Below are 22,884 nucleotides of genomic sequence, written 5' to 3'. Positions count from 1 at the left end.
TTGTGCCTCTTTGTAGGCTACCCTAAAGGTACACGAGGGGGTTATTTTTATGATCCAATGGAAAATAGGGTGTTTGTTTCAACAAATGCTACTTTCTTGAAGAAGGATCATATAAGGGAGTACAATCCACGAAGTAAAGTCGTGTTGCGTGAGCTTTCCAATGAAACTACTAAAACTTCAACAAGAGTTGTTGAAGAGCCCGCTACATCAACAAGAATTATTGATGGGAGTTCATCCAGACGGTCGGTTCTACCTCAAGAGTTGAGGGAATCTCGACGTAGTGGAAGGGTTGCAAACCCACCCGTTTGCTATCTGGGTTTCACGAAAATCCTTGCTATGGTAGCAGATGCGACGTTGAGGATCCGTTGTCTTATAAGAAGGCAATGGATGATGTTGACCGAGATGAATGGGTCAAGGCCATGGATCTCGAGATGGAATCGATGTACTTTAACTCAGTATGGGATCTTGTAGATCAGCCTGATGGAGTTCGCCCTATAGGTTGTAAATGGATTTACAAGCGCAAACGGGGTGTTGATGGGAAGGTACAGACGTTCAAGGCTCGACTTGTGGCAAAGGGTTATACCCAGGTAAAGGGAGTCAACTATGAGGAGACTTTCTCGTCTGTTGCCATGTTAAAGTTGATCCGCATCCTCCTGTCCATTGCAACTTATTATAATTATGAGATCTTGCAAATGGACGTCAAGACGGCATTTCTGAATGGCAATCTTAAGGAGATCATTTATATGGTGCAGCCCGACAGATTCATAGTCCAAGGTCAAGAGAAAAAGGTTTGCAAACTGAATCAGTCCATTTATGGACTGAAACAGACGTCTCGATCTTAGAACATACGGTTTGATACTGCGATCAAGTCGTATAGCTTTGACCAAAACATTGATGAACCTTGTGTCTACAAGAAGATCATCAACGCTTTAGTAATCTTCTTAGTGTTGTATGTGACGATATCCTATTCATTGAGAATGATATAGGTCTATTGACTGTAGTTAAGAACTGACTAGCGACCCAATTCCAAATGAAAGATTTAAGAGAGGCTCAGCTTGTTCTAGGTATACAGATCTTTCGGGATCGTAAGAACAAAGTGCTAGCACTGTCTCAGGGATTGTACATTGATAAGATATTGCTCAAGTATTCGATGCAGGACTCCAAAAGGGGCCTACTGTCGTTCCGGCATGGAGTCACTTTGTCTAAGGAAATGTGTCCTAAGATGCCTCAAGAGGTTGAGGAGATGAGACAGGTCCCATATGCGTCTTCCGTTAGCAGTTTGACGTACGTGATGCTCTGTACTCATTCAGACATCTGCTACGTTGTGGGCATAGTCAGTAGGTATCGGTCTAACCCAACTCAGGGTCACTGGACCGCAGTGAAGAACATCCTCAAGTATCTTCGAAGAACGAGGGACTACATGCTCGTGTATGGTTCGAGGGATTTGATCCTTACAGGATACATGGATTCTGACTTTCAGACTGATAAGGACTCTTGCAAAGTCATTATCAGGGTCAGTCTTTACTTTTAATAGGGGAGTTGTAGTGTGGCGAAGCACTAAACAGGGGTGCATCGCCGACTTCACTATGGAGGCGGAGTACGTAGCGGTTTGCGAAGCTGCTAAGGAGGTCGTCTTGTTCAGGAAGTTCTTGATAGACCTGGAAGTTGTTCCAGATATGTCTATACCCATTACCCTCTGTTGTGATAATAGTAGGGCAGTGGCGAACTTCAAGAAGCCAAGGAGTCATAGACAAACACATAGACCGGAAGTATCATCTGATCCGCGAGATAGTGCATCGAGGAGACGTGATCGTCATGCAGATTGCTTCGAAGCACAATGTTGTTGACCTCTTTACGAAAGATCTCACGGCTACATTGTTTGAGGGTCACCTACGGAGCATGGGTCTATAGGATCACCTGTGGCTGGACTAGGGTGGGTGGGAGATTTTCTTGTACTGGGCTTTTATGCCCTAGTTTATTGTTTTGTACTAAGTTTTTTGTACACCCCACTTCGCTTTATGACAAGTGGGAGATTGTTAGGGTTGATGCCCTAAAGTCTCGTGTTCTATAGTTTGTAAACAGTATGTATGAACACTTGTGTTGTTAATATATGATATTTACTCCACATCTTGTATTTTACTCGGTTAAATGTTTTATTTGCTTTATCACAAACCAATAAACATAAAATCCCTAGTTATCTGTATGTGACTCAAACATGTATGTGGTGACATACAAGTGGATCATGCCTTGAGTGATAACTAAAATAATCTGTAGTATATGGATAAAGGAGGGAAACCTTATCCTGGTAACGCTACGGACGCGACCCGCTTTATGGAATGGTCACAATGTTGTGACTTGTCACAGATGGTCTGATCCTGATCATTCGTGTTGGGGACATGCGAATGGGGGCATCTTATACAAAGAGTTTGTATAAAACCTGACCACGAAGTGTTAACGTCTCGTTATATGGCACCATTCATGATAAATATTTCACTTCACTAGGATGATCATAGGTAACATGGCCTCAATCCTAAGTGAGTTGGGAACTCCTGCAATTGAGAGCGGTCCTTTGATTTGTATGGGTGCGAGTGGCCTGGTCGCCGATTCAAACTAATCATTTTGGGGATTCGTCTGATTTGGGAGCTGGAAACTCAGCTACATAAGATGGAATTCACTCCTTCCCCGAGGCAGAAGTAAATAGATAGATGGCTCCCTTAAGGGCTGATTCCGAGGCTTGAACGATGTGGCGCCACACATCTTCTCTTGGCCCGAGAGGTGTTCACACATAGTTGGTTATATCCGATGGACATAGAAATTGACCCAGTTGTACTTACGAGCATCTGTACTTACGAATCCCAGCTGTACTTGAGATGTACCTACGAGCATCTGTACTTGAGATGTAACTATAGGGGCAAAACGGTAAATTGACCCAACTGTACTTACGAGCATTTGTGAAGGGTCATCGTACTCATGATTGGTTATATCCGATGGACATAGAAATATATCTGTGGTAAGAAGAGTTCAACTGTTGGTCTTTAATGGAATGCTTGACAGTTAACGGATGGTGGATCTCTTGGCTAAAGAGTTTAGTCAGCTATTCATGTACCGTTAGAGCTTCGAGCCACAGATCCATTAGGTCCCCTGGGTAGCTTGGATAAAAGTCGAGAACCAAGATTTGGGTTAATTTGAAATGTTCAAATTGACAAGATGAAGTTCGATTATATATGATATAATTGGACTGGTTAATTATATATGATATAATTAGCAAATGTATGAGAAACATTATTTTGGAGGAAATTAGATATAGATATGATTTATATCAAGTATAAGAGAAAATACTATAGTAGATATGTGATATCAAACTATAGGATATAAATATAATATGATTATATTTATTTATTAATTAATTGATTAATTATATGATAATTAATCATTTTTTCACGTTCGAACGTGGGTAGTGGGCAGCGTTGGTTATGGTAACCGATGGGTTAAAAATGAAAAAAGTTTTCATTTTGAATCGTGCAATTGATTTTCCGCCATTCGCCCAAGAGAATTCGAAAGTGCGCTGGTGATTTGTAAAACGATTGCTCGAGAGACTATACGATAGATCTTCTCTGCCTAAACGATCGTCCACCTCTCGCTAAATGATCGCACACTGTTTCCTAAACGATCAGATAGCTTCTCTAAACGATCGTATAGTTGTGCCGATTTAGTTAAACGATCGCATACCTTTTCTTAAACGTTCGTTCAGTAAAATCATGCACGATCGTGTAGCTCCTCTATGTGATAAGCACTTCTGTTATACGATAGCGTTGTTTTTCTCTCCCACTTGCTTATCGCCTACACGACTCGTTTTTCCTCCATCCTCTACCAAATTCACCAAAGCCCACCCTTTGGGTTTTCACTCCGAGAATACCCGGGGCTCATTAGTGGGTGGTGTCGTCCCCGTTGCAGTCGTGAGTTCACGTTGGTCGTGCTGTTGCAGTCAACATTCCTGTCGGGTGTTGGTATATCTCTTGGAAGATTTCCACTGCGTTGGAGTTCCGGAGTGTGAAGATAGTCTTCAAACTGATATGAAACTCTACCCTTATGATTTTTGTTTGTTCTTAGCATGCCGATAATTAGATTTATTGCATAAACTGTATGTGATGAATGTATATTGTTATATTTCGGTCACAGTGAGATCAGAGCGATTCGAACGCGCTCATGGAACTCTCGATATGAGATCCTTCAGTAACTCCCTCCTCTCATTTAATTTTTTTAAAATTTTTTTTTTAATATATATATATATATATTAACTAAACTTATCATATAATATATATATTAAATTATATGTTAATAAAATATAACATATAATCTCTAGTTTTAAATATCGTATTCATATACAATACAAACCTATAGTTTTTTTTTCTCTCTCGTGACATTTCATACAAATCGCATTTTAAAATTTAACAAATTAGGAATCCAATTCATATAATTAATATTTAAATCATATTTAAATATTTATTTCCACTCCAAAACGTATCAAATACATTATAATAATTATATAACATATAATTAAAATACTTAATTATATCATATATAATTAAATCCCTCATTTAATTTTGAATAATTCAAATTAATCTAAAATTGATTTTCATTTAATCCTATTGAGTACCAATGAGACCTCATGGACCTGTGCTTGAAGCTCCAACGATACATGAATAATTAATCGATCTCTTTAATTAAATTATTTATTATCAGTTAACTGTCGGGCACTCCACTAAAGACCGATAAATGCACTCTTCGCACTATAGATATTTTTTGTGTCCATTGGATATAACCAATCAATAGTACGATGACCTTTCACAAATTGCTCGTAAGTACAACTGGTCCAAAAATACTGTTTTACCCCTGTAGTTACATATAAACTCCTTAAATACCATTGATCCCTCTAATGAACAATATCATAAGTCCAACTAATGACTAAACCCCTCTCGGGTCAGGAGAGGGTGTGGCGTCACATTGTTCAAGTCTCCGAATCAGCCCCTAAGGGAGCAATTTATCTACTTGCCTCGACTTGGGGAAAGGAATAAATTTCTTTTTGTGTAGCTGTGTTCCCAGCTCCTCAATCAAACGAATTCCCAAAATGATAGACTTATTGAGTCAACGATGTGGCCACTTTCACCCATACAAATCAAAGGACCGCTCTCATAGACAAGAGTTCACAACTCACTCAGAATTCAGTTCATGTTACTTAAGGTTATCCTAGTGAAATGTAAGTCTATATTATGAACGACATTATATAATGAGACTAAACATTTCGTAGTCCGGTCTTATACAAACTCCTTTGTATAGAATATCCTTGCTCACATGTCTATACATGAATTATCAAGATGAGGTCATTTGTAGCACTTTACAATAATTGTAACACCTACAAAGCAGATCATACTCGTAGTGTCACAGTGACAAGGTATCCGACCTTATCCATCTACTACAAACCATTTAGGTTACCACTTAAACATGATCCACCCGTATGTCTGTACATACATATTTAAGCTACAAGATAACCTTGGATGTTAGTTTATTGGGTTGTGGTTAATGCAACTAAAAATATAGAATAAAATATCATATATTTTATTAAACAAACAATGAGTTTGTTAAAAAAACATTTACAAACTATAAGACTCTACGAGATTCAGGTCATCAACCCTAACAAGAAGTGCAATATGCTTTTCCACATATCCCGGAGGTCTATTCCATTCAGATATGTGACCGAGTGGATTTGTTGGCTTTGCATAAGCAGCCATGAGGGAGTCAACACTATAAAATGGACTGCACATACCTTGGATGGGGATGTTTTGTTCTCACGCAGCCACAATTGCATGCAAACATGGGATACCGAGTGAGTCAAATTCCTTGCACATGCATTCCTTCGTATGGAGGTTCACAATACCGTCCAATCGATTATCCCGCACATGGATCCTATAACAATCAATCGACTCAACTCGATATCGTCTGTCTTTGTCACATTCACATGCCAATCGATTTTCACAGTAATTCGAGTGTTACGTAGTTTGAGATGCCCAATAATTTCTCCATTCATAAAACCATGACTAGATGAGGCTTCAAACATGTTCCAATAAGCACATTATAGGTAATTGTTGATATTCTTTGGTCAATGAATTGAAACACTCTGCATTATTGGACGTTATGTTATTGTATCTTTGTTCTGTTTGGTAAACACGCACCTACCTTTCAAGACCAATATCCTCCAAATATTTCGATAGAACACCATTTCGAAAAGTATGTAGTTGGTCCCAGTATGATTGGAACTCTGACATGCGAAATGACCTGGCTGCATTCTTAAACATCCCAACAATCGTACTGTCCTTAAAGTTGGAAAGAATATTATTTTCTATTTGGTATGTGCACAATCTATAAAATGTCGTAGGAAAAACTGCACGAATGGCATTGCCAATTACTGCTCGATCGGATACAAACACTAAGTTAGAGGATTCTTTCCAATGATACACTTCAAATTCGACATAAACCACTTCCAAGCTCGATCAGGTTCATTGTCCACTATGGCACATGCTAGTGGATATATTTGGTTGTTACTGTCCATGGAAACACTGACCAACATGGTCCCTTTGTACTTTCCTTTCAAATGTGATCCATCAACAATTATCACAGGCCGACAACTTGCAAAACCTCTAATACAAGGTCGTAATGCCATAAATATGTACTTGAAATGCACATCATTTTCAAGTTCGATTTCAAACCTTGTACCTAGATTCTCTATTTTTAACGCTTCACCATATGCATGTAAAACAACACATGACTCTTTTGGATTACCCCTAGTGAGAGCATAAGCGGTTTCCCTTTCACGCCACGCCTTATCGTAACTTATGTTTACGCCGTACTCTTTCCTCATATCCTCAATGATGTGACAGAGTTTATAAACACGTCATATGCCTGTAATCTTGTGTTTGTTTAGTTTACCAACTATTGCAGTCGTTGCTTGTCTATGGTCATGATTTAAAATTCCAATAGAACATGTGTGTGACCGCATATACTTTATGATCTTAAAGATGTCACACCCTAAGGTTTTCACTACATGAAGGCTCCACTTACAATTGTCCTCAATACATTTGATAGTAAACAAAAACTTAGTTGACTTCCTTACCTTATATTCAAAATTATTGTTTATGGACAGAATAGATAATCTCATTTTTAAGTCACTCTTACTAAAAAAAATGTTGATCAACTTCAACATCTGTCTCAGATAAAGAGGTACCAAGCATAATCAATTCCCCTCTACGATATGAAGACACGGAATTCAATCTTGCTGATCTCTCATTAACAGCCATTGCAAGTCTACGCACCTTTAAAGGACCACAGTCCCTAGAATTCAATCATGCTGATCTCTCGTTATTAACCACGAAAGAATCACGCTCTTCTGAAGGACCACAATCCATAAAATTCAATCATGCTGATCTCTCATTACCAACCACGAAAGGATCATGCTCTTCTGAAGGACCACAATCCATTGAAGTAAGTTCTCCCAATCTCTCATTACCAAGAACATGTCCGTTACATTGAGTTTCTCTTTTCAAGTCTCATGCATGAATGTTGTCATTGTCTGTTGATAATGTTGATGGTTGAGTGTTCATAGACAAAGGAATATCACCTTCTTCTCAATTAAGCTCATATGATACCTCGTATTAGTTGTCTACTCCTGTACCATCATAACTCACATTTACATTTTTGTCATGGTTCGATTTTAACGTTACATATAGCTGAACTCTACAAAGATCTTTTCGAAAAAGAAAGAAGCGAACATCACCATCATTTCGTATGTACTGTGGAGGGGCTTCATAGTCAAGGTTATATTTAACTCTCATAACAACATCAAACTCTGAGCAACTTACATTTGCAACCCTATAAATACGAGCTTTAAGTTCTTCATACTTCAATGTAATGGGCACAATAATTCCTGTTAGCTCGCCTCCAATATACAAATTTTAGTTCTCATCCCAATCACCTTCGTATTGAACTAGTAAACACTTTTCGTCATCCTACAAAGCAAGATAACATTTTTTTACTAAGCAGATGAATATCGTTTAATACACATGGACCTCTCTCGCTGCCGTTCTCAATTTTGCTCTCGCTTTCTTGACTCTTGTTGTTGTTACCTCTCGCTGTTGCTCTCTTTCCCTTTCGCTCGCGCTCTATCTCTCTCCCCCTTGGTCTCGTTGTCACTCTTTCTCACACCCCTTTCGTTATGCTATTTACATAGCTTTTTTGAGACCACGTTCCTACAAACACCAATGAAACCACGTTCAAGAAAAGTTTGTTCCATTCTGAAAACTCTGTTTGGTTCCAAAAAACTCCGTTCTGGACAACCTCATTCAATAAATCTCCGTTCAACAAAATGAAAATTCAAATGAAGTTTAGATTTTAAAGAATTCACCATTACATATTTGTTGTGTGTTAACGATTTTAAATTGTAGGCAGATGATTTCGTGAAAATTGTCAAATCAATTGTACAGTGACAGACAATCACATCATGATGGAAGATAGACAAACAGCAAGAGTGAATCTATGTAGCGAGGGCAAGATAATTATCAAGAGTAATTCTTGTAAACTCATATCGTGATGACGTTAACAGAAAGTCAATTGACAATTTTTTAAAAATGGGTCATTTCCCATGATTTGCCCAGATATTAGATCATTGGCCCAAATTTCCCTCCCAACTCGCCATCGATGGGAAACAAAGGGGCCGGAGCCCTCAATACTCCACAGCAACCGATTCTAGGGCTCAGCATTCATAAAATCCACCGTCCCAGATCGTAATTCTGTAAATTCCTCGCCGGAGAAGCGTTACCCCCACCGTCAACCACTGTTTGGGTAATTGGGTGTGAGAAATTTTCTTATATTTTCTCCATTTTCCTTCTCTTTCTCGCTTCACTTCCTCTGTCTGCGATGAATTTAATTTTGATTGCTTCGGTCTTTCTGCAAACAGGACTGATTAGCTCGCATTTTGTTGTTAATTATGATTACTCATCAAATTTCATCATTGAGAATTTGATGACAATTAAGGTGATTCGAGTTGAGGAATGAGTGCAAACAGAAATGTAGGTTAATGGGTGGGTTTTAGAGCCGTCCCTCCTGATAATTTGTTGAGGATGGAAGTTTGACCTAGAACTGCTATTTTTCTTCGTTGATTTTTTTTAATGAAAAGATGGGACTGTGTTTCTTCTGAATCTGCACCATTGATGACTTCCATGGACAGCTCTTTCTGATGGTAAAACTGTTTCGAATACCCATTTTCTTGAAAACCCTTGAATTATTTCGAAGTTATGATAGTTTTTATCGTTCTTTCCATGGACAGCTCTTTCTAATGGTATACTTTTGATATTGAGATTGTTGAATGTTGTGTGCTGACACATAATTCTCTTTCTCAGATAATATTGGAGTAGAATTTTGCTGCTGTTTCTCATTAGTAATTGAGTTCGTTTAATCGAGGAACAGATATGGGAAGCCAAGAAAATGTTAAACATATTGAGGAGTGCTCAGTTTCAAAGTAAGCTCTCTCGAGCCTTTTCTGTTTCAAGTTTCACTTTCCCTTTTCTTTATATACTGCTATCATCTCTCTTTATATCTCTGATGGCTTTTCTCCTTTCCCAATTGTTGAAAACTGGACTGTATAATTGCAATTGAAAATTCCTCTAGAATTTTATCTTATAACACCATCTTGTTGTGCAAATCTGAAATTGCCTAGCATAAAATTTGGGCAGTTTTCTCCGAAACCCTAGGGGATATGTATATGTTGCTGCTGAATTTTAAGATAATCTCAACTTCCGCCAAATAGGGTATTCACTCCAAAAACTGATACTTTTACCTTATTCATCCTTGAATCCATTACTTGTTTGGTGGATCGAATTGATGCAGAAATTTTGTTCAAAATGTTGTGTTGAATGTCTTGACTCTGGTATAAGGCTATAGCCATGGTTTAAATTTTGGTAAATATCAACTTAGTAGCTATTCTTAGGCGGTTTGGCTAAGATGACAGAAAGAATCTTAAAAAGTTTTACCGTTTGTGATCTAATCTATATCATTTTATTACGGTAACATTTTCTTTTTTTGTTTAAATACTAGGTTGGTCTGGTAGTTCGGTTCATTTTGATTCATATACTTTTAAAATGTTTATTAGTCTCTATACTCTCCAGATGTCTATTTTGATGTCTATACTTTAAAAAAAGTGATCTATCTTGTTCCCTTTATTTTCATATCTATCTCATTTTTATCTATCTCATTTTAGCATGACACCTCATTATTAAAAATTCTCATTGGGTATAAAACTTATGCTAAACTTTGCAAATAGGGATTAGAATGACCATTTTTTAAAGTATAGGACCAAAATAAACATTTTGAAAGAAAAAATACTTGAATTCATCCTAAGCTACATATATATGCACCCCATCCATTTGTCCAATCATAATTTACTTGGAAAACTCTTCTTACTTTTTTTTTTTTTCAAAATATTTTTGGTTTCTTTCGTGTGTGTGATTAATGTGGGATGCACCAAGATTAGTGCATTTTAGGTTGCACCTGTGTATTGCTCTTTTGAAAGTATATTGACTAAAATATTTTTTGTTTCTTTTGTGTGATTAAAGTGGAAAGCACAAAGATGGATGATTTTGGGATACTCATGTTAATGTATTGATTGCTCTTTTGAAAGTACATTAACTAAAATGATCCAAAACAAAAAATACAAGGATAAAAATTGGAAATTTTAGAAGTATAAGAATACAATGAACCAAAATCAAAATACGCAGACCAAAGTAGTATTTAAATTTCTTTTTCTCCTTCTCTTTCAACTGGAATTATTCCTGAGATTTTATTGATGATCGTTGGATATTCACAGTGCATTGGGCACTTGGGTATTCTCAGTAGCAGGAGCATTGCTAGCAATTCCAGTGGGAATAAAGAGGAAATCGCTTGCACCCCTTGTGTTTTTTGGCACAACTGGTACAATGCTGGACATTATAATGGGAATTAGTGCCTGTGAAAGAGAACATGCCGAGCGTCAAATGAAGCTATTAGAAGAAGCTCAAAACTCTGCAGCCGAAGCCTCTCTTAACGATTCCGAATCCCATTCTTGATATCATCCTTACATGGTTGTACCACTCGCTCGTGTCGTGCCTAACGCCCTTTTCTTCCTCAGCTGTGTTAGATGGCATGGCCCTTGGCTGAGTTTGTTCAGCCTTCTTTCAAACCACAATGACATTGCATGAGTTATGGCTTCACGAAATCAACTGCCTTGACTTTATGCATTTGCAATAAAATTGTACTTGTTACCAAAATACAAATTCTTATGTGCATTTAGCTTTTCTATATGACTTTGAGAATATGGTTTCTTTATTCCCTTGAAGAACTCACAGTTTCAGAAGTAAATAGGTGGAAATTCTGATGAATATTTATGTTCACTGCCCTCTCCTTCACTTCAATGTAGACAATTTGAATTCTATTTTATGTTTTTGGAGTATTTCAACAAAAACAACATACTTTTAGAACTTTGATCTAAATAAGGCAAATTCTTAAGACAATACATCTAAATTTTGTATTGGAAATTATAACATACAGATTTATATTGAAAAAAGCAAGAACTTTTACAAATTTAACATTTCATGTTATGAGCTCTAGTAATTTTTATTAGATTAAAATGTGTATAATATAATATATTACAATTTTTAACATAAAACATGTTCGTAAATTAATTAATCATCATTTATATTTAACTCAATATTTAATGGATAACTAATTATGAACAATTATTTAAATTAGAATCTAATTTATGAATCGGCTACCAAAAATTCAGTTTTGCTTCCCATGGATCTGTAACCCTATCGAATTTCCGATGTCCATCCACAATTTCCTTTTGCTCGGCCGTTGTTTCTCCGAAAGATATGTAAGATGTGCTCAGTCCAAAGACCGGTTGATTAATGAGCATGGGAATGTCGAAGAAACCATCTCAAATCTCCCATTCTCCTTGTCCAAGCAGGTATTAACCATAACGTCAAATTTAAGAGGGCTATTTTTTCCTTGTTCTAGCAACATTTTCAGAAAGATCAACCAGACGAGATATAAATTTTTAGAAGGCCTGTCTCCTTTCCCAATAGCTCGAGGAGAATTAGCAATCGGGGCACCGGAATGGCTTGATTTGGCAACAGCATTTGAGTTAGGATGGGAATTGGACTTATGCAAACTGTAATGGGAGTAAATCTTTTCAGCTTTGATGTTACCAAACAAGATTTCTGCGGCTTGATTCTTGACAAGCAGAGGAATGCATTCTGATTCATCCCAAACGTATAACTGCAGTAGAAGAGAACAATATAATAGATTCAGAATACAAATAATACAAACTATCTAAATAGGCAAGACAAAACAAATATATGACATTACTAGTCAGCGTGATGAAACAAAATGATGATAGGTTCCATTGTTGAACTTGAACATGAACAGCAAATCTGGCACATATGTGGGGAAATGTTTGACTTGGTTATTTCGGATACAATCGAGGGTGCAAAATGAAAATGTGCTAGATACATAATTGTAAGTTAGTGACTGAACTCTATATGGAAGAAGATTCTTTAACATTCGAAGCTTCAGGGATACAAGATATCATAACACTGGTTCAAAGCAAATAGAAAAGATGGTTGCAATCGTGGTGTTTGTAAAGGAGATGTTTCGTAGAAAATTTGTTTCTCAGAGTTCAAAGACGGGTAAGCCAGCAACACCCCAAGAACTAAATACTGGATTAATAAATGACCGTCATAACGATACTCTTTAGTTGACATAGAGTCCAGAACATGAAGAAAGTGCAAGAACAGTTCATACCAGGAAAGGCCTATATATCATGCTTACTACATGAAGGCGGTTCAAGCTTTTTGAACAATAAAGTGGAACAGAAATCTGATCAACCACGGACCTGAAAGCAATAGAAGGACAAGCAGTGTTCAGAAATCGGAAATAAAACAGTCTTCAGTGAAATAATACAAAATGCTGCAACCTTTCGTACCTATTTTCCAGACCTAAAGGTGAACCACACAACTGACAACCGGTGGAAATGAGATCTTCTGCCAGACCAAAATCTTCATCGTTGGACAATCGCCTGCTAACAAACAACTTTTCTTTTCGAGGTTCATCAAGATTCATCCAGGGGGATAACAAAAAGATTTCCCCAATCGATGCACCAAAAATGACCTTGCATGATTCAGTAACACACGATACTTCGGATAGCGAGAAACAGTCTCTGGACATCTCCTTTTCAGGCAATTTCCAGTTGCGGAAGAAATGGTTCATTTTCTGACCAGGTTGTCCAACATGATGAATGCAACAAAAGGTTTAGGACTTGGGTCTGATATGGTATTAGGTAATCACTTAATGATGTATATGCCATTCATGTAGAAATTTCAAATCCAAATGATTGTTCAAAATATTTAGGACATATTTAAGACTGATTATAAAATAGTTAAAATCACTTTTGTTATTTCTAAAATCACTATGAAACATGCTTTTTAATGATTCAAAACAAATTTTGATGAACATTAAAAGTGTGAAATTAAATATTATATTAATTTTGAGCGATTAAAAGCATGCTATTAATCTACCACATCAATCAACTTTCATAATAGTCAACAGACAACATTTATATGCATTTATATATGAGAAACTGTAATAAAACTGTCTTTTAGGATGGGAAAAACCTCCCAGTCAATGGTACAAGATTACATTTTCAGATCTCCACCTATGCTCAAACAATTTGTATGCCTACCTTTCCACAAATTAAACCAGTCAGACAATATAAATAGATTGATGTGATGATTTAATGTTCAATATAACACACAGGTAAAAAAGAATGGAGAGGCTGCATAATTATGAAAATGATTGCAAATATAAATACTTGGTCACTATGCAATTTTATGTTGCGGAAGGTAGAACCAGCCCCCTTCGCCCATTCTACAACCCTCCTCAGCCTTTCTTTAGCTGCTAAACCAGCTCGATAATTGGCCGTTAATTCATCTACACCTATAAACAAAGACAGGTTAGATTTCATTTCCCCTCCATGGTCGATTATTAAGAACTTCAAGAAGAAAGCTTTCTATAACTCATATAAGGACATAGGAATTTCGTTATAGCAATGAGTAAACAATTACAATATTTATGGCCGGTGCTTTAGCTGCAATTTAACTAATCCCTAAAACCCAGTACACTATCAATTACAGTCCAACCATAATGAAAGAAAACACTGCTAAGCTGGAAATCAAAAACTCAAAGAGCCACAAGATATAAATGTGCACCAGTTCTTTAGCTATTAGAGAAATATGCAACAAATTGCAGAAATTACCTCTGAAATAAAAGCAACAGATAGGCATAAATTAATAGAGTCTTATACCTTCAGAGACGAGTGTTTCGTAAGGGTGGATTATACAAACTAGGGAAGAACAATGAACAGTTGTTGCCTCAATTGAATCTCCGAATTTCCTTAGTTTCACATCTGAAACGTCCCGAACGACGAAAAAAGAAGATAACATAAATAGCCTTGGAAATCATAACCTAAAACTGTAGATGAAATCTATTACTAGCGAAAGTCGATTCCATACTTCCAATAAATAGACTAATAATTATACGTTGGAGCTTACTCTGCAACAATACAACATCGCCTGGAATTGCTGTGGCTGCCATTTTCTTCTGCCATAAGGATACAGAGAAAAACGACCGTGTATCATCAGCTACCTTGATGTCAGTCCTTATGACCTCCCCGCCATTGGACAATTTGTACTGTATACAAAGAAATAACACTTGCTCCGACAATCATCAAAAGTACAATTGGAAAGATTATAGACAGAAATAGAGAGAGAGGAACCTCAACAGGAGTGGATCGATGAATGAAGACGATGAGTTGAACAAAATCGCCAACGTGAAGAGCAGCTTCGGAGAGATTAATCAGAGGTCCATACCATCCGATTACGGACATTCCCGGCGGTTACCGCTACAGTCGCTCTGTACTCTGAAGCCCCGATGAAGAAAATGGTTTGTTTTGGCGCGTCCTATTTTCGCCGATTCATGAAAGTTCGAAAAAGCATTGATTTCGTAGCAACAAAAAACGACTTCGTATCTGCTTAACGGCTCCGGCCCAACAAGCATCAAAATTGGGCTTATTCGCTCAAATGGCGGCCCAGCAAATATCAATATTGGGCTCGTCCTTCGACGGCCCATACACAGGCATCCTGAGCGAGTGAGCGGTATATGGAACGTTGACACATGCCGGCTGTTTCCCTGAGCGGTATATATATATATATACATGTGTGTGTATATCAATTTATTACCCAAAAGTCCTCATTTATGGATTGTACCCCATTTAAACACTTAATAATTATATTAATTTTAAATTTTAAATTGGGTAAATGTATTCCTAAACTTTCATAAATGAATTAATTTAGAATGTGTTTGGTTTAACTTTTCAAGTGTTTAATTTTGAAAATAAGTTATTTTAGAAAAAATTAAAGTATTTGGCAAACACTCAAAATGACTTTTTAAATACTTTCAAAGTTTATTTTAAACAAGTTTTTATCAAAACAATTTAAATAAAAATGATTTTTTTGAAAAAAAAACTCTAGATAATTCAAATAGGTCCTTAGACTATTAGTCAGAACTTCATTTTAGAGTCATCCATGCATTTTTTTTCTAATATAATTGTTCATTTTGTAAAACTGACATGTGAAGAAGTTTACACCGAATCAATGCATTAATTATTTTCAAATATAATTATAATTAAATGTCCAAATTGATTGGCATCATCTATGAGTTTACTTGACTACAATTTTCACACAATATTGGTTGAGAATCAATGCAATTATTAGTTTAATGTTTTAATTGATACAATCCCTAAAATTTAACGATATAAATTGATATTTATCTCTCTCTTTAACAATTTTTGGGTTAAAGGAAATTGAAGCTCTGACGTTTGAACCTCTGTCAATGTGTAGGGTTAGAATAGTTAGGTTTAAATACTATTTTGAGTAGTTAATTTGATTGTTGGTTGTTGGTTTTGCCAAGAGCCAAGAGGCGTTATAAACTCATTAATTCGTGTGTATATATATAGTTCAATTCTGAATTTTTTTTAATCTTAATTGTGTAGTTTCAAATATCTAATTTTAGTTTCTGTATTTTCAAGCAATCGTAAATCTAGCCTCTCAAAATTATTTCTTATCGAAATTGGCTAAATAATAACGATAATTTTCATGCAAGGAAATGTTATATATGAATGTATTTTCAAAATTTACAGTGAAAATGTTAGTAGATAACTTTTTTTTTTTTTTAAAAAAAAGATCAACAATAGATAAATAATATAGAGTAAATTTAAAGATTAATCGAAAGTACATGTATATAGACTAAAATTAGACATAAGTACACCTAATAAAATCAAACAAACTTCAAAGTACAGATACTAAAATCATAATTTAATCAAATATTTATTAGTCTAACCAAAAGTAAAAGAAAAATTACATTTTTAGCCCCTAAATTTTGGATCTAATTTTTATTCGGTGTATATGTTCCAAAATTTATGCTTTATTTCTAAGTTTTTAGTTTAACTTCTATTGGTTTCTAAATTTTGAAAGATCACTTTTTGACCCTTGAATTTTACATTTTTATTCTTTATTTATGCACTTTAGTCTTTATTTATTCACTTTCACTTTTTAGTGTAACATGTTTAATCCTTTGTATACATGTCTTACCTATCAAGCAACCAAAACAAAGATAAAAATTCAAAAGATAGATAAAAAATAAAACAAACATTTTTTCAACAAAAAATTATTTTCCACAATAGAAAGAAAATATCACGTGTTAATAAATAAGTGTTAATTACTTGTGGAAAACTTAAAATAATAATAATAATAATAATAATAAAAGGTTAGAAACCCTTTCTAAACGAATTGCTAAAGACGGAGATGGAAAGCAAAATTGCGTTCTTACAAATATACAATAATCGGTTTAAAATAATAATAATTTATTTAATAAATAAAATTAAGAGTCGCAAAGTTCAAAATTAAATAAATGCCGCCGTGGTGCTGTTCGTCAGCAGTAGGTTTTAGTTTCACTTTCAACATAATATTTATGTCGAGGACATTGACTTTGCCACATTGGAAAAAAAAATTGTGATGCTGATGAATAACAACTAGATATAAATGTGGCATTTTATAAAGTATATTGTGACAATCTCACGTCAAATAATGTTTCTTCGTGTTGATTACATTTTCTAGTTTTTGGGAGGACATAACGAACAGTAGCATGCATAAACTCGAATTGGTTGAGAGATTGGCCTAAAAAATTGGATCAGATCATTATTTGACATAGTTTTTCAAAATACGGTTTTATAACCATTTTCAATCTTCTTTAATACTTCATTTTCCTCCTTTATTTCCCATCTTATTCTTCATATTCTTTCTCTAAAATCATCCTCAGTATGTTGACAAAATTGCTCCCTTGTTCTGATGACAATGACAATGAGCAGAGTTATTTATTTTTCCTCCTAATAACACGCAACAATTTGGTAGTAACAAATACAATTTTTCTTGTCGGTGTTGAGGACAAGAGTGAGAAAGTGAACAAAAATAAGAGTAAAAGTAAGAAGTGAGCTAGTAAGTAAAGAATGAGAGCGAGAGCAAGGGAGTAAGCTAGAAGTTGAGAACTACAACAAAACTAAGAAAAGAAAAAAATAACTAGGGAAAAAAGGAATTGTTTAAAGCTAATCCAATTTATGATTTTAATTACTCGACCTCATCCAATTTATGATTTAAAGCTAATCAAACCTCCAACTACATTTATCGATCGTGGTCTAGGTCTCATCACTGTTGAAGTTGATAAGGCCCCATTGTGATCAAATAGCTAGATGGATGACACGTGGCATTTTGTAATTGGACAAAATTTCTTATTCAGCAAATACCCTTTTTGAAATTTATGCACATTCATGTGTGGATGAATTTCGAAAACATTGCATGTTTTGAACATTATTTGATTTTGCATTAATTTTTCCCAACTTATAAACATTTATAAGTAAGTTTCATAATTTGATGGACATTTAGATTCACTCAACCAATTGGTTTTTTTTCTTCTGCACTGTCAATTTTTTAGTCTATTATTTCAGTTTGGTCTAAAATGAAATCACTATTTTTGTCAAATTTGGTCAAGGAAGCGAATTTTGGCTTAAAAAAAAAAAAAAACTTTGGCAAATTTTTAAAACCATAACATTTTATCCAATTAAATCCAAAATTATCAAATCTTCAATCTAAAATCTAAACTTGGTTTGGATTTCAAATAAAATCTAACTTCTTTTCGGATTTGGATTTTAAATCTCAACCAACCCTTAATCATTCACTTATAAATTGAATTTAATCAACCCGTAAAATTCACTTGCTATCAAACTTTTTTCTCCATTAGTTTTTTTTTGTTTTGAGTGACGAAAATAATATTTTGGAACTCATTTTCTTCCAATTTCTTCCATTTGTTGGGGTTGATGTCCTAAATCTCATATGTTGTAAATACAAATCACATATCATTTTATTGACATTTAGACTGCATTAGACATCGGGTGGATCATGTTTAAGTGATAACCTAAATGGTCAGTAGTAAATGAATAAGACGGTACCTTATCCTGGTGACACTATCCTTGTGACACTATGAATACGGCTCACTTCGTATATGTTACAGTTGTTGTAAATTGGTTACAAATGTGACCAAACCATGAAATGAATAGACTCTATATAACACTGTTACTAGAAAAGAAACTTACATTTCACTAGGATGACCATAGGTGACTTGATCTTAATCCTGAGTTGTGAACTTCTGTTTATGAGAGTAATCCTTTGATTTGCATGGATGAGAGCGACCTTGTTAGCCGACTCAACAAGCCTACCATTTTTGGGATCTATCCGAGTAGGGAGTTGGGAACACAACTACACAAGATGAAATTCACTCCTTCTCGTCCTTAGGAAAAGTAGATAAATTGGTTCCTTAATAGCTAATTACGGGTCTTGAACATTGAGGTTTCAACCTCTCACTGGACTGAGAGGTGTTAATTTATAATTGGATTATAAATTGTTTGTTCATTAGAGAAATCATTGGTACTTAAAGAGTTAGAGGTAACTACAGGGGTGAAACGGTAATTTGACCCAGTTGTAGTTATGAACGATTTGTGAATGATCGACTCACCGTCGATTGTTTATATCCGTGGACAAAAATATATCTACAGTGCGAAGAGTGCAACTATCAATCTTTAGTGGAGTGACCGATAGTTAATGAAAATCGATTAATTTAATTAAAGAGTAATTAATTAATCTCATATTATTAAAACTTCTAATCTGTAGGTCCATAAGGTCCCCTTATTAGCTCACTAAAGGATAGATAAGAGGAATGATTTGAATTGTTCAAGTCAATTGATGGAATAACATATTAATGAGATTAATATGCTATGGTTAATTATAGATGATCTATAATTAAGATGGAAATATTTGAATAAGATTCAACTATTAAATTCTTATGAATTAGATTCATGAAGAATTAATTAACTAATTTTGAAAGGTGAGGGTAAATAAACATGTGATGTTTATTTATTAATTAATTAACTATATATATTTAATTGGATTTAATATATATGGTTATTTAATTGATATGTTAATTAATTAAATAAATATTATTTAATAAATTAGACTTAAGGGTAAATTGGGAAAGATATGAAGAAGGGATAAAATCTTATCCATATAAATATCGCCAATTTAGAGGTTGGAATTTCATTGTGAAAAACCCTAGCATCCAATCTAGATTTCTTCTCAAATTTTTTCCTCTCAACCATTCTCTATTATTCTTCCTCCTTTAAGTTGATAGAGACCACTCTTCTACCCTTGGATTCCTAGAGAATAACAAGGTTGCATTTGCGTTGATGTCCTTTGTTCGTTGAAGAAACATTCATGAGAAGACAAAGAGAAATGACTTATTTCCTAATCAACGATTGTTAATTTTTATTTTTTATTTTTTAAATTTACATAATGACTTCTAGTATAAAATCTTTTGAGAAGTTTGCCATTGATTGGACCAACTCTTAATCCATCTTGATCGATGATTTTATATGCTCTATAAGTGTAAACTTCTTTAACAATGTAAGATTCGTTCCATTTAGGTGTGAACTTATTTCCTGTATGTCTCATTGTGATAATAGGTCTTCTTATAGCAAGTACCAAATCACCAACCTGAAATGACTGAAGCTTCACATGCTTGTCAAAAGCTCTGAACATTCGTGCTTGGTAACATTCCGATGCTTATTGTGCCTCGAGTCTCTTTTCATCAAGTGCTTCTAACTCTTAAAGGTGTAACTTGGCATCGTCTTCAATGGTCAGCACTTCTTGGATTGCCATCCTTAGTGATGGAATCTCTCTCTCCAATGGGAGAACAACTTCCACTCCATAAACAAGAGAATATGGCGTGACTCCTGTAGGAGTACGATGAGTGGTTTAATAAGCCCACAATGCTTCATCGATTCTTTTTTGCCAATCCCTTTTTTGTCTTGGATACCATCTTTTTCAGCAGATTACATAGAATTTTGTTGAACGCGTCTACCAATCTGTTTGCTATAGCATTGTACATAGAAGACTTATATTGCTTGAAGTTAAACTTCTCACACAACTTATCCATCAGAGTGTTAACAAATTATTTTCCATTATGTGTCACGATACGATGAGGAATGCCATATTGGTAAATAATGTGTGTTCTGACAAAGTTTATAATTTTTTCCTTTTGATTTCTCTTAATGGCACAACTTCAGGCCACATTGAAAAATAATCAGGCCCCACAAGGATATAAAAGTGCCCCACTGATGACTTAGGTGTAATAGGTCCAACTAGGTTGAGTCCTCAAGCTTCAAAAGGGCATGGAACTACTATTGGTTGAAGAGGCTTCGGTGGTTGATGTATAAAATTTGCATGGAAATGACAGGTTTCACATCACTTTGCATACTGCATTGAGTCATGGATCATTGTGGGCCAGTAGTAGCCCATTCTTTTTAATTGATGTTGGAGCTTTGGTCCAGACTGATGAGCACCACAGATGCTTGAATATGCATCTTCTAAGGTTTTTACTGATTACTCTTCCTTTAGGCATCAGAGAAAGAAACCTTCGTATGTACGTTGATTAAATGTATCATTGTAGTAGATAAATCGAGGAGATCTTCTTCGTATCTCAACTCTATGGCGAAGATCTGTGGGAAGATTTCCGTGTTGCAGATAATCTATAAGGGATTGTTGCCAATCCTCCTCTTCGATCACATAAACAGATATCGTCTAGGTTTCTTCATGTTGATCTTCTGTTGGCAGAATAATCTACTTTTGACAAAGAGAGATGTTTATAGGTACAGCATCTGAGATCGTTAGAGTAGTGACTAAATTTGCTAGTGCATTTGCTCTCTTATTTTCTAATCTCGGTATATGTTTTAGCATTACACCTTCAAACTTATCCATCAATCTCCTAGTGTAAATGAAGTAAGGCTTTAAATCCTCATGTTTCACATCATACTGGTGTGAGAGCTGATTTATAATTAACTTTGAATCACCGTATACTTGTATGTATGTTATCCCGATCTCAAAAAGCCATTTTTAAGCCAATGATGAATACTTGGTATTCAACAATGTTATTTGAACAAAACTCACTAAGTGTGAAGCTATAGGGTAACATGTGTTTCTCAGGAGAAATGAAGACAACACTGACGTTGGTTCCACTTCTTCGTGCTATGCCATCAAAGTACATAGTCCAAGGCTCCATGCTTTTGACAGTAAAATACTTCTTCATTGGGTAAAACTTCACTTCCAATTTGATGGGATTTGGTGATTAACTAGGAAATCTATCAATGCTTAACCTTTCATTACCTTCTGAGGTATATATACAATATCATATTGAGATATAATTGCCCATTTAGTAAGGCGTCTTGAGAGACTAGCCTAGATAAGATATATTTGATAGGGTCGGCCTTTGCCATCAAGTGTACAGTAAGGCTCACATATAATGTCTCAACTTGTCTATTGCAAAGAATAAAGCGAGACACATTTTTTTTTCGGTTGGAGAATAATTCAGCTCAGTTTCAATCAAAGTTCTACTTAGATAATAAAGTGTGCACTCCTTTCCCTTCTCATTTTCTTGTACAAGTGGTGCTCCAAGCGATCTTTCTTGAGAAACAATATATAATACCAATGGTCTTCTAGCTATAGTCGCGCTCAAGACCGGAGGGTAGAGCAAATAATTCTTTATGCTATCGAACGCATTTTGGCATGTTTGGTTCCATTTAAAGATTGTATCCTTCCTCATTAATCTCTGAAATGGTTGACATTGTTCTGCAATGTTAGATATAAACTTTCTGATGTAGGCTAAGCAACCTTGAAGACTTCTTAACTCATGTAGGTTTCTCGGACTTGGCATCTTCTGGATAGCATATATTTTTTATTAATCGATTTCAATTTCACGATGCCTTCAAAAAACCTCATAAACTTTTCTAAAGTCACGCCAAATGCACATTTAAGAGAGTTCATTCTTAATTGGTATTTCCTTAGGCGATCAAAGATAAGTTTTAGGTCGTTTGGATGGTCACGTCGCTTCTTGGACTTCACTACAAGGTCATCGATGTAACATTCAACATGTTTATATAGCATATTATCAAAGATCCTTTGCATAACACATTGGTATGTGGCACTTGCATTCTTTAATTCGAAACGCTATTTTTTCCGCATCTTTTAGAGCCATTCGAATCTGGTTATATCCTGATGACCCATCCATGAAAGATAGAGCCTCATGCCA

General features: G+C 35.3%; 2 protein-coding genes across 6 annotated transcripts; one reads left to right on the top strand and one right to left on the bottom strand.

Annotated features, from left to right (window-relative positions):
• The first annotated feature begins 8,725 nt into the window (after nucleotides 1–8,725).
• Nucleotides 8,726–11,474, top strand: LOC120086511. 3 transcript variants are annotated; one of them, XM_039043197.1, is made up of 4 exons: nucleotides 8,726–8,892; nucleotides 9,008–9,289; nucleotides 9,450–9,568; nucleotides 10,913–11,474. In XM_039043197.1, exons 3-4 carry the CDS (start codon nucleotides 9,519–9,521, stop codon nucleotides 11,148–11,150), a joined length of 288 nt encoding a protein of 95 aa, XP_038899125.1. In that variant the 5' UTR covers nucleotides 8,726–8,892; nucleotides 9,008–9,289; nucleotides 9,450–9,518; the 3' UTR covers nucleotides 11,151–11,474. The 3 variants fall into 3 exon arrangements, with proteins under 3 accessions (XP_038899125.1, XP_038899124.1, XP_038899123.1); XM_039043196.1 differs by lacking the exon at nucleotides 9,008–9,289 and having other exon boundaries at nucleotides 8,726–8,902; XM_039043195.1 differs by lacking the exon at nucleotides 9,008–9,289 and having other exon boundaries at nucleotides 8,727–8,892.
• Nucleotides 11,475–11,660: 186 nt separating this feature from the next.
• LOC120086510 lies at nucleotides 11,661–15,126 on the bottom strand. Of its 3 annotated transcripts, XM_039043193.1 has the most exons (8): nucleotides 14,915–15,126; nucleotides 14,691–14,829; nucleotides 14,444–14,545; nucleotides 13,952–14,076; nucleotides 13,067–13,353; nucleotides 12,886–12,976; nucleotides 12,451–12,515; nucleotides 11,975–12,360 (listed from the first exon to the last, which is right to left on the bottom strand). In XM_039043193.1, the coding sequence occupies exons 1-8, from the start codon at nucleotides 15,023–15,025 to the stop codon at nucleotides 12,117–12,119; spliced, it is 1,164 nt and encodes a 387-aa protein (XP_038899121.1). In that variant the 5' UTR covers nucleotides 15,026–15,126; the 3' UTR covers nucleotides 11,975–12,116. The 3 variants fall into 3 exon arrangements, with proteins under 3 accessions (XP_038899122.1, XP_038899120.1, XP_038899121.1); XM_039043192.1 differs by lacking the exon at nucleotides 12,451–12,515 and having other exon boundaries at nucleotides 11,664–12,360; XM_039043194.1 differs by lacking the exons at nucleotides 12,451–12,515; nucleotides 14,915–15,126 and having other exon boundaries at nucleotides 11,661–12,360; nucleotides 14,444–14,610; nucleotides 14,691–14,830.
• Between the last annotated feature and the right edge of the window lie 7,758 nt (nucleotides 15,127–22,884).

This window comes from Benincasa hispida, chromosome 9 (assembly GCF_009727055.1).
Source record: "Benincasa hispida cultivar B227 chromosome 9, ASM972705v1, whole genome shotgun sequence".
NCBI lineage: Eukaryota > Viridiplantae > Streptophyta > Magnoliopsida > Cucurbitales > Cucurbitaceae > Benincasa > Benincasa hispida.
The sequence above is the reverse complement of the archived record's forward strand: the minus strand, read 5'-3'. Positions and strand labels throughout refer to the sequence as shown.